We start from the raw sequence: 15,388 nt of genomic DNA, 5'->3' as shown, positions 1-15,388 counted from the left end.
ACCAGCCTATCGCGACAGTTTAGTTGAATACTGCCTAAGTCAGGGTATTCTCCAGACCGGCACCGACAAGACCTACACACTACCTGATTTCGCAGACTGGCTTCAGATCAAGTCCCAAGCGAAACGTATCTCTAGCAGAGCTGCGGCTATGTTCCAGAGTGAAACTCTGAAGCCCCCTGGTAGAGCTAGAGGAGCACCTCATCCAAGAGGGCAGCCAAGGCCAGTTCTCCTGACACGTGAGAGTGTAGCTAAGACTCCTGAGTCGACAGCCCCTAAGTCCAGCTCCAAGCCCAAGCCATACTGTCCCCATTGTGACAACAGGGATCACTACCTCAACTCTTGTGAGGCATTCAAGAAGTTGACTACCTCCCAGATTGTATTTTGGGTTAAAGATGGTAAACGATGCTGGAGATGTGGACGGTCCCATGCTGTAGAGTCTTGCAACCTCAAACGTCCATGTAGAATTTGTAAAGAGCTACATCTTACAGTTCTTCACGATTCCATTAAAGATACCACCAGTGCTGTCCTCGCCGTCAGCCTCCCATCGACCCGGGTTTACTTGGACAGACCGAACCGTACACCCAGAGTCATGCTAAAGGTCGTCAAGGTCCTCCTTCACAATGGACACCACACAATGGAGGCACATGCCGTTCTTGATGATGGGTCAGAGAGAACACTCGTGCTTTCCCCAGTTGTGGAGCAGCTCAAGCTTACCTGTACCCCAGAGTTACTTCATTTACAGACTGTTCAGCAATCTCACACAGAACTCGAAGGTTCGTCCGTTTCTTTCGCGGTCTCAGCAGTCACCAAACCCATGCAGAGGTTCACTATCCCCAATGCCTTTACTGCAACCGGTTTGAGTCTTGCAGAACATAACTACCCAGTGGCTGCGCTCCAACGAGCTTATCGTCATCTGAGAGATCTTCCTCTTCCCCCTGTTGACAGAGTCAAACCACTACTCCTCATTGGTTCTGACATGCCACACCTCTTAATGCCGATACAGCCTGTCTGCAGAGGACCAGACGGAGGTCCAATAGCCATCAGAACACAGCTGGGATGGTCTCTTCTGGGTCCCATGAGCCCCAAGCAGCCCTCACGGTGTTATCAGCAGTGCCTTCATATCACCACCACTCCGCTTCATGATGATCTGATTCGGCACGTCGAACGTCTCTGGCAGGTTGACACCTTCCCATACAATGAGAAGATGGTCATCAGGTCCAAGCAAGACAAAGACGCTCTCGCTATGCTTCAGAAAGCCACCACCACTGTGAACGTAGACGGCGTTCGACGTTATGCCACACCATTGCTCCGACGCATGCCCATGACCATGTTCCATTCCGATAAGGATGCTGTCCTTCCTAGTCTTCGAAGTACCGAGCAAGAGATCCTGAACTAGCAAAAGCCTACTGCACTGAAATCCGCAAGTTGGAATCTGCTGGATATGTAGCCAAGATAACCACAGAAGAAGCACACAATACCTCTGAATCCTGGTTTATTCCGCACCATATCGTGCAACACAACGGCAAGAACAGGATCGTCTTTAACTGTTCATTTCAACATCCGGGTCAGTCCTTGAACAGTCAGCTGCTTCCTGGTCCGATGCTGGGACCCTCCTTGTTAGGTGTGCTCCTGAGGTTCCGACAACACACGGTGGCTGTGAGTGGGGACATAAAAGCTATGTTCCATCAGGTACGCTTATTGCCCAGGGACAAGCCAGTGTTGCGGTTTCTTTGGAGGAACATGTGCAGAGACCAGGAGCCTGAGATATATGAATGGCAGGTGCTTCCGTTCGGAACTACCTGCAGCCCGTGTTGCGCCATCTACGCCCTCCAACGCAGTGCCCAGAACCACCAGAACGACCAGGTCAGTCTGGTTAACATAGTTGAGAATTCCTTCTATGTTGATAATTGCCTGCACAGCACTTCGATCTCTGATGAAGCTAAGGAGGTAGTTGATGGACTTCGTCAACTACTGTCTGAGGGAGGCTTCGACTTGAGACAGTGGGCCTGCAACATAACCTCTGTCATCGAACATCTTCCCGCAGAAGCCCGGTCTGCTAACAGTGAACTGTGGTTGACCAAAGCCAGTACAGACCTACAAGAACCCACTCTGGGCCTACGGTGGGACTGTCTCAGTGACACCCTTGGTTATAATTTGCGATCAACCGAGCCTCTAGAACCTACCATGAGAAACGTGTACAAGACCTTGGCCAGCCAGTATGACCCGCTGGGTTATATCATCCCGTTTACCACCAGGGCCAAGGTTCTCATCCAAGATCTCTGGAAGCAGAATTTGGGCTGGGACGATCCAATAACACCTTTACAGCTAAGAGAGAAGTGGCTAACATGGATACAAGAGATTCCTAATCTGCTTCAGCTGCAATTTCCTCGACCTTATGCCCCAGCCTGTGCTGATTACCCTAGTGCCATCCGAGAACTCCACGTATTTTGCGACGCCTCAGTCCTGTCGCTACAAGGTATTTGTAGGGACACGCATAGCCGAAATCCAGACCCTCACAGACACGGCTGAATGGCGGTACGTTGATTCGGCTCACAACCCTGCCGATCACATCACAAGAGGCCTGACACTGACCCAGATAGCAAGACCCCATCAGTGGAGTTCAGGACCAGACTTCCTCCTTCAACCTTCTGACCAGTGGCCATCCACACCTGTCACTAAGGTAGAATCGGAGATCAGTGAGTTGAGGAAAACTGCATTCATCGGCACTGTCAAAGTCTCCAACAATTTACTTGTGGATCCCAATCAATTCCACACATGGCTAGAGCTTGTTGAGACCACTGCCAGGTCCCTACACGGGGCGGCTGTTGCAGACAGCGACTCTTCACTGCAAGCTGATGACTATGTTGAAGCAGAGAAACTTATCCTGGCCCAAGTTCAGCAGGACTCATTCCCACTTGAAGTCCAAGCTTTGAAGACTGGACAGCTGATTCCAGCTACCAGCCGTTTGGCATCCCTTGCACCAGAGTATGATAAGGACACAGGTCTCATCAGAGTAGGGGGACGGTTACGCAGAGCCAGTGACCTCGACCCTGATGCCATCCACCCGATACTGTTAGATCCTGGTCATTCTACAACGAAGCTGATAATTAAAGAGACGGACCGCCGACTTCTGCATCCTGGTTCTGAAAGGGTGCTAGCGGAATTACGTCGCCAGTATTGGATACTCCGGGGCAGGGAAGCCGTCCGTAAGCATCAACGCAAATGCAAAGATTGTCAGTTCTGGCGAGCCAAGCCTGAAGTTCCCCAAATGGCCGATCTTCCATCCTGCAGGCTGCAACTTCACCAACCGCCGTTCTATTCTACTGGGGTAGATTGTTTTGGGCCCCTTTCAGTCAAAGTTGGTCGTCACCACGAAAAAAGATGGGGCATCCTTTATAAGTGCATGACAACCCGATGTGTGCATCTTGATCTGTTGGAGCACCTTGACACTGATGCATTCCTGCTCTCTCTGCGTCGCTTTATAGCAAGACGAGGTAAGCCCATGGAATTGCTCTGTGACAACGGTACCAACTTTGTAGGAGGAGACCGAGAACTACGTGACATTTTTGATGTCATGGCACCCAAGCTTCAAGAGCTGCTTGCTCCACAGAAGATCAGATTCCGCTACATTCCACCTAATGCTCCTCATTTCGGAGGAACCTGGGAGTGTGAAGTCAAGTCTGTAAAGACTGCACTACGGGTCATTTTGCGAGAGCAAACGGTGCCAGAGCCAGTGCTGCAGACGTTGTTAACGGAGGTTGAGGGTATTCTAAATGCCAAGCCCCTCGGCTACGTATCTTCCGATGTCGACCCAGTGACTCCGAACCTACTCCTTATGGGCCGTCGTGATGCCTCCTTACCTCAAGTTTTTTTCGACTCTACCAACCTGCTTGGAAGACGCAGATGGAGACACAGCCAGGTGTTGGCAGATCATTTCTGGACTGCCTTTATCCGAGATTATCTCCCAAGTTTACAGGATCGGCATAAGTGGAGAAAGGATGGCAAAGAGCTAACTGTGGGCCAAGTGGTTCTCATTGTTGATCACCAACTTCCTCGTGCCCTCTGGCCTGTGGGCACAGTGACTGAGACGTTGGCTGGACCTGACGGGAAAGTTCGCACTGCTCGTGTCAGAGTTAATGAGAAATCCTACACTCGTCCAGTTATTAGGTTGATTCCACTTCCTCACTTCGAGGAAGAGCTTTAGACACTGTAGACAGACTTTCTTGGTGTTTACAATTATCCTGTCAGATAATTGGGGGCGGCTGTGTACGAAAGCCTGTCCTAGGGACTAAAATTGTTGGCCGCACGGACTGATTATAGTGTGACGCGCAGGAAGACGGTTCGGTGAAAGTTCATCTCTGCACACGTCTTTGCTCTGTATAATGCGTTTATGCCTTGATGTAAGTACATTTGCATATGTATGTTTATTGCGTGTATGTTATTGATGTCCCGCGATCGTTCTGCGGTTACCATCGGCGAGTTTTGAGCACCGCAGCGGCCGTAATTTGCCGCGAGAGAAACACGCTAATCAGTATTAGCCTCGGCAGTATACTAAACTGCATCACCAATGTTGTTTACATTAATAATGTATCATTGCACAATTTATCATGACTATTTGCATTGATAGGGCTGTTATTAATGTTAATAATGCAGACTTGAGTGTTTAATCATTGTTTATTGCATTTGTTCGACTATCATGCCAGTGTGTAAATGATTCTCAGAATATGATTGTAATTATATTTCTCTATTGTTCTTTTAGACCATTAATACAGACATCATTGCCAAAGAATAACTGATCTAGATGACAACGCAAAGACTGTTCAATAAATCCATCTTTGTGAAGATCTGTTCTCCGACCCTTGATTCTCTAACCGGAATCCCGTCCATATTTGGCCGCCTCAATCAGCATATTATAAAGTTGTAGCACGCCTCCGTTACAGCCTGTTTAACGACTTTGAAAATAGATTATCCCCTTACATTGTTCTGTTAGAACTAAATTGTATATATTGTACATAGTAAATTGGGAGGTAGGGAGACCGATGCCACCTTTTTAATTTGATATTTTTCTGTGCCTGTTTTGGATTAGGGAGTTAGGGAAGTAATTGTATTTTTCTTTTCTTTTCTTTTCTGGATTAGGGCAGGAAGAGGTATATTCCAAATTAGTTGTTTTTGTTTGTTATTTTGGCCTTGTCGGCTCCTGAGGTAAAATCCCAAGGTAACATAAATCTGTTAATTTACTCAAATAAATACTGTTTCATACACTTTTCTATAACAAACCGCACTGTTGTTGTTGTGTTTTTTCATGTTAAGTCCTTTACCCTAGACGGGGCGTAACACTAGCTTTCCACTTTTTTCTAGTATATACGATAACCTTTCTGTTATCATCCTTTCCATAATTCCCATTCCCTCCGTACTCCTCCCATCCTTTTTATCATTCCCCACACCTCTCCCACAAGTGTTGATCTTCCTATTTCATTGCAAAATTTCTTCCAACTTGCCCTTTTTGCTTGACGTACTGTTCTTCTCACAATAGCCTGCGCCTTCTTATACTGAATCAAATGCTGCATGTTATGGGTGTTTTTTACTAGTTTAAATGCCCTATTCCTGTTTTTAAAGGGACAATAAGTAACTTTTTAGGTATTTTATTATCTAAAATCAATATTTTTATTCATAAATATGCCCTCAATGGAGTACAAATACCTATGCCAATGTTTAAACTAATCCTCGTAAATGAAGAATTTATTATCTTTATATACATGGGACGGGTAGGTCGACGGAGGCTTCCATGTAGTTCCGCCATCTTGCAAAACTATAATAGCAGAGAGGGACAAAAAGTACTAAGCCAACGCGTTTCCACAACGCGTTTTCGGTCAGAGCCAGAAACGCAGGTGCAGAGCAGTGAGAGGCGCTTGAAACTGCACCGGCAAGTTTAAAAGTCTGGATTGCATTCTTATTATGGACCATACATATGCCGCGCCACAGGAGAAGAAAACATTGTCGCCAAAACGAAGTGCTATTAGAAGACATCCTGTCAAAGCTTTTTGGTACATATCGCCTACCGTAGATGCAACGCGCATTTGAAAAAGCGAGGCGCTGGAGAGCAAAATTAGTTTGAATGCAAAATACAATTTCACCACTAGATGGGAGTAATTCCTACTTACAGTCCCTTTAACAGGAATAGGGCATAGCTAGGGAATAGCTCTTCTAAAACCCCATTTTGGTATTCCTTCACCTGGTCTTATTTCCAATCGCTCTCCCACTGAGCATGATACTGGGTAGTGATCGCTGCCCACTGTTGTATCGTTCCAAATATGCCAGTTACTTATTCCAGCCAAGGGATTAGACACTAATGTAATATCTAATGCCGATTCATTTCCAGTTGTTATGTTTATTCTTGTTCCTCTTCCGTCATTCATACACACTAACTTCTTATCATCCATCAAATCTTCTATTACCCTTCCATTTACATCTGTACGTGAACCCCCCCATATTTTACTGTGAGCATTAAAATCTGCACACCATATTACTTTTTGTCTATTATTTCCTTGTATCCTTAATAACTTATCTATTTCCAACCTTTTACAAGGATTATAGTAATTTATTATAACCACTTCCTCCCCTCTTTCCCACAATACTACCACAATGTATTCTAGATCCTCTCCCTTTTCTAGTACCCATATGGAATATCTTGCTTAATAAATGTAGCACATCATCCTCCTCCTCCTCCCGGTCCCCCATTATCTCTGTCATTCCTTATCCCTATATATCCCTGAATCACAAACTCTAAATTTGGTTTTAACCAAGTTTCTTGGATACATACTACATCTGGATTTACTTTCCTGTCTTTGATGAAATGTTTGAATTCCTGGCCGTTGGCCAGTAAGCTTCTAGCATTCCATTGTAAAATAATAACCATTAATATTAACCAATACATGTTGCTTCCTGGCTTGACTGATTGGTGAGGTTCTCCCTCACTTCTTCCCATGTCAGTCCCACTAGTCCTAAATGATTTACTGCTGCTTTGACAACCGGCTGAATTTTATCATTTTTTGATTTAACTTCAGCCTCACTGTCTCACTGGGTAGCTCATACAATATTCTCCCCCTCAATTTCAATCAAAACCGTTTCACTATCCCTTTTCACTCCTTCTCTTGTCGCTTTTAATCTTTGTGCACTCACTACCCCCCCCCCCCCCCCCACCTTTAATATGTCTCTTAAGTTCTTCCATTCCTACATTCAATGGTATCCCTGAGATCACTCCTTTGCATCCTCCACCATTTCGTGCTCCCACCCTCCTTGTGTTTATCACTTTCAGTTTTCCTATCTCTTTTACTTTGAATGCTTTCTCAAATTGATCTTCATTAGCACACTTGACAAACAAATTTCCATCATTTAGGACCTTTGCATATAATATCTCCCCTATCTTACTTGCCAGATGTTTTGTTAATACAAACGGGTTGATAATCTTCATGTTCTCTTGATCTTTATCATTGAATCTTATTATGACTATAAGATTATCATGTATATCCTTCTTATTTTGCTCTTGTCCTTCTTCCTCACTTTCTGACCCCTCATTATTTTCATTTCTTATTCTTTTATTCCCTTTTGCTTGACTGTCTTTCTTTTTTGAAAACTCTCCCTTTAATTTTCCCTCATTTTCTGCATCTTTCCCTTCACTATAATCCATTTCTGCCCACCAACCTACGTCTGATCCATTCATGAAGCAGTCGTGCTCAACCGCTCCTAATACAGTATTTGCAATGTTTTTTGAATTTCCCGCTTTTAGTAGATGACTATTTCCTCGATCACGTCCTGCTGATGTCGCCGCCATTCTTTCCGGGCGTCCCAGCCGAACGAGCCAGCTCTTTTGGCTCACAAACGGCTCTTTAAAAAACAATAATGTTTTGACTATGATAGGTGTGAAAACAATTCTAATTAAATTATTAAATGAAATCATGCTCACGATTTCTTTTAAAATGCATGATTTGTTATTAAAAAAGAATACTATTAAACATTTGCATTTAAATTACAACTTTTGAATGTATAGAAACAACAACATTACAAAACAAATACAATCTGAATCTGAACAACATAACAGAACCCATATTAAAGAAAAATAAATAACTGAAAGGATTAAACTGGTCCCTCTTTTTTGGCATGTTATAAAGTCAGCATGAACTATCTCACTAGTTATGTTTTGTATAACTAGCATAAACACACACACACACACACACACACACACACACACAATGCTGATCATATTTTTATTTTATGAGAGGTTTGCATTCAGAAATGCAAGCTGCCTTACTTTCGAGGGGCTGATGATCATTAAAATGATTCCAAATGCGGCTGTGCTTCCGACTCATTTTCCTGCTTTTGTTTTGTTTTCAAAAGCTGTTGTGTTTTTCCTCTCCTCTCCTCCGAGTTTGACACTGTGTGTGTGTGTGTGTGTGTGTGTGATGGCTCGGCCCCTCCCTCATGCCCTATGGTTGACACCTCGTGTATGATTGACAGGAACAGAATGTGAGGCTGATCAGACAGTCGAAATATAATATATATATTTTTTTGAATTAGTCAATTTTTTAAATAAAATAAAATGCATTCATTATTTCATTATTACATAATGATTTAATTTCTATAGGCTATATATTTTTTTTAAATAGAGTCGGCTCTTCACATATGCGAGCCAGCTCCAGTCGTTCACCTTCAAGAGCCGGCTCAGTCGGCTCATTCGCGAACGACCCATCACTAGTGCACGTACGGGATGAGATCATTCATCAAAATTCCCCGTTGTATACAAACCTATAAATGAAACTATATTTTTTAAAACTGGTATCTGTCTGCTATCTATTTAACTTGGTTGTCCCGCCTTTATTTTTTCTTCCCTTTCTTGATGAGCTCCGTGGGAATACAATATTGGCGATATTTGCACTATTATGAAGTGGTACTGAAAGTCACAAAATTATTGACAATTACTGACAAAACACTGACTAGAAATATTCTGATACTGAGACTAATTAATGGATAATGCTTTATGCCAAAAGGGTCATGTATCGTCATATGGGGCTAGTTGACACACTTTTTACTCCAATTAATATTTCTTAGAATATTGAATATTACTTATCTTTGAAAGTCAATTTTCCATTAGTCTAGGCTACAAAAACGTTTCTGACGACATTTAGAAAAATGCAAACCGTTCATTTATACATTTATTGACCATAATTCCCCCTGTCACAATGCAATTTCATCAGCCATTAAATAAATGGCATGTTATAGGCCTTTTATCAACATTTCAACATTAAAACAATTATAAAACACACAAAATAGCAACAACAGCTCATTGTATTAAATTATATCACTTTGGACAACTTGACTCTACAAAATACTTTACTATAAAAAATGCGTTTAGCTACTTACAGCCACTAGATGGCGCTCATTGAGCGTTTTTAGGCCAGAGGTCGCGTGTTCTAGGGTTCAAGATTGAGTAACTACCCTCCTCAGTCATAACATTATATTATTTTGTTTGATGAATTTTGAATTACAGATATTTTGTTCTTTAAATATTTTGAATAGATATCTACATCAAACATGCCTCTTTGTGTCAGATGCTTGCGTCAGTCAGCCTTGAGAGGCAGTGGGAAAAAGAACTAAATGCCTCCAAGTTTTTATGTTTCTCTCTAACTCACTTTCTCTCTGAGGCATGTATTAAGAAATTAAGATAAAATGTTTTTATAGATACAGTAAGGAGAGTTATATATAAGAGTTCTGATAGTATTTGGTTGCACTGCAATTTCTTGAGGCCACATTGAATGTTCAAGTATGTTAGTACAATTAAATTGACCATAGTTCATCGCAAAATTGTTGTTCATAAAATGCTGCTATGCTGCACAAGTCAGGAGTTACTGAAGAAAATAAAATAGCATAACAATTGATTACTGAGGAAAAAATCTTGGAAATGGAAATGTCATTTGGAGGCAGTAAACATCTATTGCCATTCAAGATGTCAAGCTCAAATTCATGGTAATCACTGGATCAGTCAGGAAACATTTCAGAGAATGTGTTTATTCTAGAAAACACATCTGATACTTGGAAATTAGTCTGCGTGACTGCATGTAACCTAAATAGTAGTATTGTTTCTTCCTTCCACTTATAAACTGATGTATTCACGTTTACTTAAGGCTCTTCAAGACTTTAAATAAATAATTTTAAGAAACATCCTTGTGTGTAGGTTTTCAACAATTACAAAAGCAGAAAGCTGTCATTGACCTAAACTGAAATTGGCACTTTATTCAAAACAATGCCCAATTTTGCTCTTGAAATGAACACATCATAATACAGGATCTCCTATACAGTCCAAACATTATTTTAGTGATGTCTAATACAATTTTAAAGTGGTCACTTAACTATATGGTATTTTAGGTGAAATTGACACTGGCACATCTGTTTTGTAAACAGTCTGATATTAATATTAACTGATCTTCCTCAAAGCAAAGACTCAAAATAAGACTCAACTTATTTAGTTGACGCCTCGGGAAATCTTTCTTAAAACTGCATGACGAATCTAACTTTATCAATTGTCAGGCTAAACACGTGTAAACAAGACTGTCGTTGGAAATACACTGTTGTTTATGAGCGCATATAAAATATGGTACATATCAAGGGGAAACATGAGTTAAAAAAGCGCCCCTTATAAATATTTACCGTGGTAACCATTGTTTCTGCCGACATACCATAATTACTACAGTAACTGTTACTACAATAAAACTGAGGTAACTTGGTATTCGGTGACAGTGCATTCAATAAAATAAACCGAGATTCTGAAAGCTTCTTGAACTGTTTGAAAGATAATTTGTAATGATTTATTGCGGTTTTACAGCTGTAACTAGGGTATTTCGGCGGAAACTAGGGTTACCATGGTAAAATATTTGCAAAGGATTTCCTGTTGTTGTGAGGATCTGCCATTAGATTGAATCTAGACGGGACTCGAGCTCGTGCCACGTTACGCTACGGTGCGTTAGCCTCAAATGTGCTCCCTGTCATTTCTCGGTAAAGTGCTGTCCTTCCATGGATTCACTCAAGTATTTGAGCTGAAGTAAAATAATCGCAAGGAGCATAGTTGTCGGTATCCGTAGCGTCTAAATCTCAGAAAGAGAGGAACAGTGTCATTTTAGTCCAATAGAGCGTAACTGCATTATGCAGAGTGGAGCCCTTTTTCTCGCTCGCAAATAAAATAATGGGAGAGAAATGAGAAGGAAAACAAAAGCGCAGCGAATTCTTGACTACGAAAATGAAGAGGATGAGGAAGAGGAACAAAAACCGGACTGCTTCAGTGTAAGATGACTGATGGAAACGTGTTTTTGAGTGTTTAATGCCTCATTGTTTGTTTGTAACTGTTAATGGCATATGTCTGATCCCAAAAGAATAATTAGTATCATGTCAACCCGACTGTCCAACAGAACGGTGCACAGAAACGAAGAAAAATGTTTTCCTCCAAAGAGAAAGCAGAAGAAAATAGCTCATCCGACGCCGGGTTTCAGAAGTTAGACATCAAGGTTTGGGCTTTTTCTCATTATCGGTGTTTAATCGGATATTTGGATGCATTGGATGCACAGAGAGGACGGACAGCAAAACCTTTCTGTTTTGATTCTAACAGTTGTTCCACGTCGGATATTTGCAGCATTTTACGCAACAATTTCCCCCATAATTTACTGTTGTTGGTTTACTACTGCACTTTTCGCACCGTGTAGCAATAGATTGGATGCTTTGCTATCCTGCAGCAGTGGTGTGAGGCAGGCAGGGCAGGCGGCCATGCCTGGCCGCTAATGGAGAACAATGGGGTAAAGCATGGTACAATACACCCTTTAACCGAAACCTCACCAGGCGCGCGCACTACGAAAGCCGTGTACTAGTACAACCTCACCAGAGGGTAAAAAGTTTTGAAATCTGAAACTTTAGAAAGTTTGAAACAAACTCTTCTTTTCAAGTTATTTTGTTGGTACCCTTATAAAAAATACCATGGTACTTCCCCTCATGGAAAACACCAGCATTGTGTGCGAGGCCACAATATGGGTTCTCATTGAAAGAGTTTTAAGAAGAATTAATTAGCTTTGCTTTTGCATGACAAAAGTGGCTACCTTTGCTGACAAACATCTTGAACCATCTTAGGATGTTTTGCCGGTCTTCTGTCCCCCCACGCTGGCCTCTTCAGTGGTTTTAGATGGGTTTTAGAGACCTAGTCAGAATTGGAGGTCAGCTGAACCATTTTTCCACCAGCTAGTTCACCACAATTGCGTTGACTGATATTTCAGTGGAAGCTTCTTCTCATGGTAAACAAGGTATCAACCTCGTCAATGCAGGGTTAGGGTTAAGCGGTATTAAAGCTACTGTTGTTGTACATATCAGCAAGGCTGTGATTTGGATATACTCAATAACACATTTCTGAGGAAAATTAGCCTATTTATATACTTTTTCCCCCTTTGACTGTTGCTAGATTATTCCTGTATTTCTCAGTACTGTCAAATACTTTTGTCGTTTCATTCACCAATGCAAAGTTCTGTTTTGGTCAAGCTTCTTCAAAGTTTATTGTCCAAGCATCAGCTTTTATAACTCTTTAGTATGCAAAAACAGCATACAGTATAATAACTATTCGATTAGAATAAACATTACGTCATATAGAGATCAAATATATATAAAGAGCATAATAACATTTGAAAAACAACAGTTGTTTTCTGGCCAGGATACTCTCAGTTCTCTGCATCACATCCTGTCTTAGTTTCGAACATCAAAAAAACAAAAACAAAAAAACAAGTCATACTTTATCAAACTATATAAACAGCTTCCCAAAGAAAATAGTTTATTCACCCAAAACATAAGAAACAAGTGTATTCAAACAGTCAGTAATTATTAATGGAAGTTTATATAGTTTAAAACTAATATTTCTTTATTTTCTTTATTTATCAATCAAGCAACACACAAAATCACATCTGTTCTTAGAGAAAGTGTGAGAGAAACCTCAATCTGGTCACAGGGAGAGAAAATGTGATCAGATTTGACTGCTGAAATGAACTGTTGTACAATTATCAATGACAACTGACTGAGTAAATAGAAAATATTAGGACTCTTTCTTGTCATGACAGGTTAATGAGCTGGATTGTTCTTCCGCAGACCTCTTCACTGACAGTCCTCCTGCTTCTGAGTCTGAGGTAGGATGCGAGTTACTTGTGTTCAGCATTCGGGACATTTGCTTGTTGATGTACTTGTTTGCTTGCGAGACATTTGATTCCAGACCTAAGCTTGTGTACTTTTGTGGTGGCAGGAGGCTCATTATTTACAGTCCTATTCGAAGAAGGAGCTTATTACCATGGTCTTGTGCATGCAGAGGGAAATGGACGACTTGAAGGAACAACTTAGGTGCCTTACAGGTCAATATTGTTTGATTCTGTTAGGTGTTTTGATTTATCGAATTGCATAAATCAAATCTTCACATGTGATGTACGCCCTTCAGCATGTGGAAAGCTGGCAAGAAACCTGGAAATGCTGATTGAGAAGACCCAGATGTGGTCAAATGGGAACAATGGGACCTCTCTCGGGACCCCAGATTCTCAAGGCACGGTGCAGGCACCCACCGTGGCAGATGCTGTGATACCAGATGTGCGTTCTCCTCCGGCCATTGTGTATGGGCAATGGCTGAATCAGGGTCCAGGACCACAGAAACCTCATGAGGCCACTCAGAATGCTCTAAGGGACGGGCTCTTTACAGAGGTAATCTATAAAAGTCAGTTAGACATGGTTGCACAACAAATAATCATGTTTTCATCCTTATATTGTAGCACTCCGTATTTTCAATATGACTTCTCTTGGTCATATTGAAGTCTTTGTATTACACTGTCAAAATGATTTTTCAGAAGTTGTAAGTAAAACATATTTGTATGTTTTACAAGTATTTTTACATAAAATAAAATGGTTAAATTTAGTGTGCTACTTGTTGATTATTTATAATTATTTGTTAAATGTATTAGCAATTTTTGTTTAAAAGTAAATAAAAAAAGTAATCCTTATAATTTAAAAGTAATCTTACATCATTTTTTTTCAGTGTACGTGTTTGTTTTTTACAATTGTTTTATGCTTTGCAATGCATAAATGGTTTATCTTTAATCTTTTTTTGTTGTTACTTTGATTTTTATTTTTTTTGTAGGGCAATTAGAGCGGTTTTCAGTACTGCTCAGTAAATTGCAAAAAGTTTTATAAACAAGTATCCAAAAGAATTCCCATAAGATTGTGGATTGTTATCCTGTCTTAAAAAATTGCTATACAGTATTTTTGTCATATCAGCCACTTCTAATATACATCAAAGAAGAACATGTCAAGTCTTATCAAGCTATATATATTTCACAAGTTCTAATAGATAGCATCAGTAATCATTTTGTGTATTTAATTTATTTGTTGTTTTATCAGTTTATCACTCCTGAACTTTTGGAGAGGTGTAACACAGGCACCACTGCCCAAAAACTGACCAACGACCTGCTCCGTGGACTCTACGAGAGGGAATGCCTGGCTTCCCACTCTATATCTGGAGTCGTGTGTAACAAGAGAGGCCAACCAAAGCCTGCTCTCCCCACTGAAGAGGTCCAGGCAATCCTGAGTAAGACGGTGTTCTGTCATTTTGAAGATTGTCAAAATTTACAATCATTTGAATCTATTCCACCTAATTTCTGGAAATATTCCTGTGCAGGAACCGTTCAGTATTTCTTTCCTGGCAAGACTGACGCAGAGATCAAGGGCTACATCCGACAAAAACTGCAAAACGAAGCCAAGAGGCTGAGGAAGAAACCTTCACTCTCAGGCCAATATGAGTCTAGAGGTTTCAATGTACCGTTAGATACGATCGACCAGAATTGAAACGTGGATATTAATTGCGTGTACTCCATTAAATTAGCTTTATTCGGTGTTACTTACAATTAAAGTCCTCGACTCAAGTGAAATTGATGTGCATTGATAATAGTCTTCAAAGAAAGTCACAATGATGTACGATTGCAGCTGCCATTCAGCGCTTGACAGTTCTGGCGTCTCTGATGTGAAAATGCAAATTAGCGAAGTCCAAATGTTGCATTCACGAAAGCCTCTGGCTGCATCGAGCACAGTCGACGCTTAGATAACGAGATGTTTAGATATTAATGAATTAATGGTGTGTCTCTGTGAACGTCTGTTTTTTTAATACTTTGTATTTAACAGATGTAGGATTTCAAGATGTACCATTGTGCGCAGAGCGTAATAGGGTGAGACCATTATTTACATTGTATTTTCAATGTATTTCTTATTTGATGATGTTATTTGGTCTATATGACAACAGCTTTATGTATGTTTTTTGTTATTAAATGCTGAAAACGCA

The 15,388-nt window shown here is 41.0% G+C and overlaps 1 protein-coding gene across 3 annotated transcripts; it reads left to right on the top strand.

Annotated features, from left to right (window-relative positions):
* Window positions 1–10,757: 10,757 nt before the first annotated feature.
* On the top strand, window positions 10,758–15,388 carry si:ch211-194k22.8 (uncharacterized). 3 transcript variants are annotated; one of them, XM_059532398.1, is made up of 7 exons: window positions 10,758–11,324; window positions 11,447–11,552; window positions 13,137–13,202; window positions 13,316–13,421; window positions 13,505–13,761; window positions 14,455–14,641; window positions 14,732–15,388. In XM_059532398.1, the coding sequence occupies exons 1-7, from the start codon at window positions 11,245–11,247 to the stop codon at window positions 14,896–14,898; spliced, it is 969 nt and encodes a 322-aa protein (XP_059388381.1). In that variant the 5' UTR covers window positions 10,758–11,244; the 3' UTR covers window positions 14,899–15,388. The 3 variants fall into 3 exon arrangements, with proteins under 3 accessions (XP_059388381.1, XP_059388382.1, XP_059388383.1); XM_059532399.1 differs by having other exon boundaries at window positions 10,759–11,331; window positions 11,457–11,552; XM_059532400.1 differs by having other exon boundaries at window positions 10,762–11,331; window positions 11,421–11,552.

Source organism: Carassius carassius, chromosome 40 (assembly GCF_963082965.1).
Source record: "Carassius carassius chromosome 40, fCarCar2.1, whole genome shotgun sequence".
Classification (NCBI taxonomy): Eukaryota; Metazoa; Chordata; class Actinopteri; order Cypriniformes; family Cyprinidae; genus Carassius; species Carassius carassius.
This window is presented reverse-complemented; position numbering and strand designations above follow the sequence as displayed.

Excerpts from the sequence above, each read along its gene's own strand:
- si:ch211-194k22.8 (XM_059532398.1), top strand. The coding sequence starts at position 11,245 with ATGAGAAGGAAAACAAAAGCGCAGCGAATTCTTGACTACGAAAATGAA. Across the intron at positions 11,325-11,446 it reads GAGGAACAAAAACCGGACTG|TGTCCAACAGAACGGTGCAC; the intron begins CTTCAGTGTAAG and ends TGTCAACCCGAC. Across the intron at positions 11,553-13,136 it reads TTCAGAAGTTAGACATCAAG|GTTAATGAGCTGGATTGTTC; the intron begins GTTTGGGCTTTT and ends TTGTCATGACAG.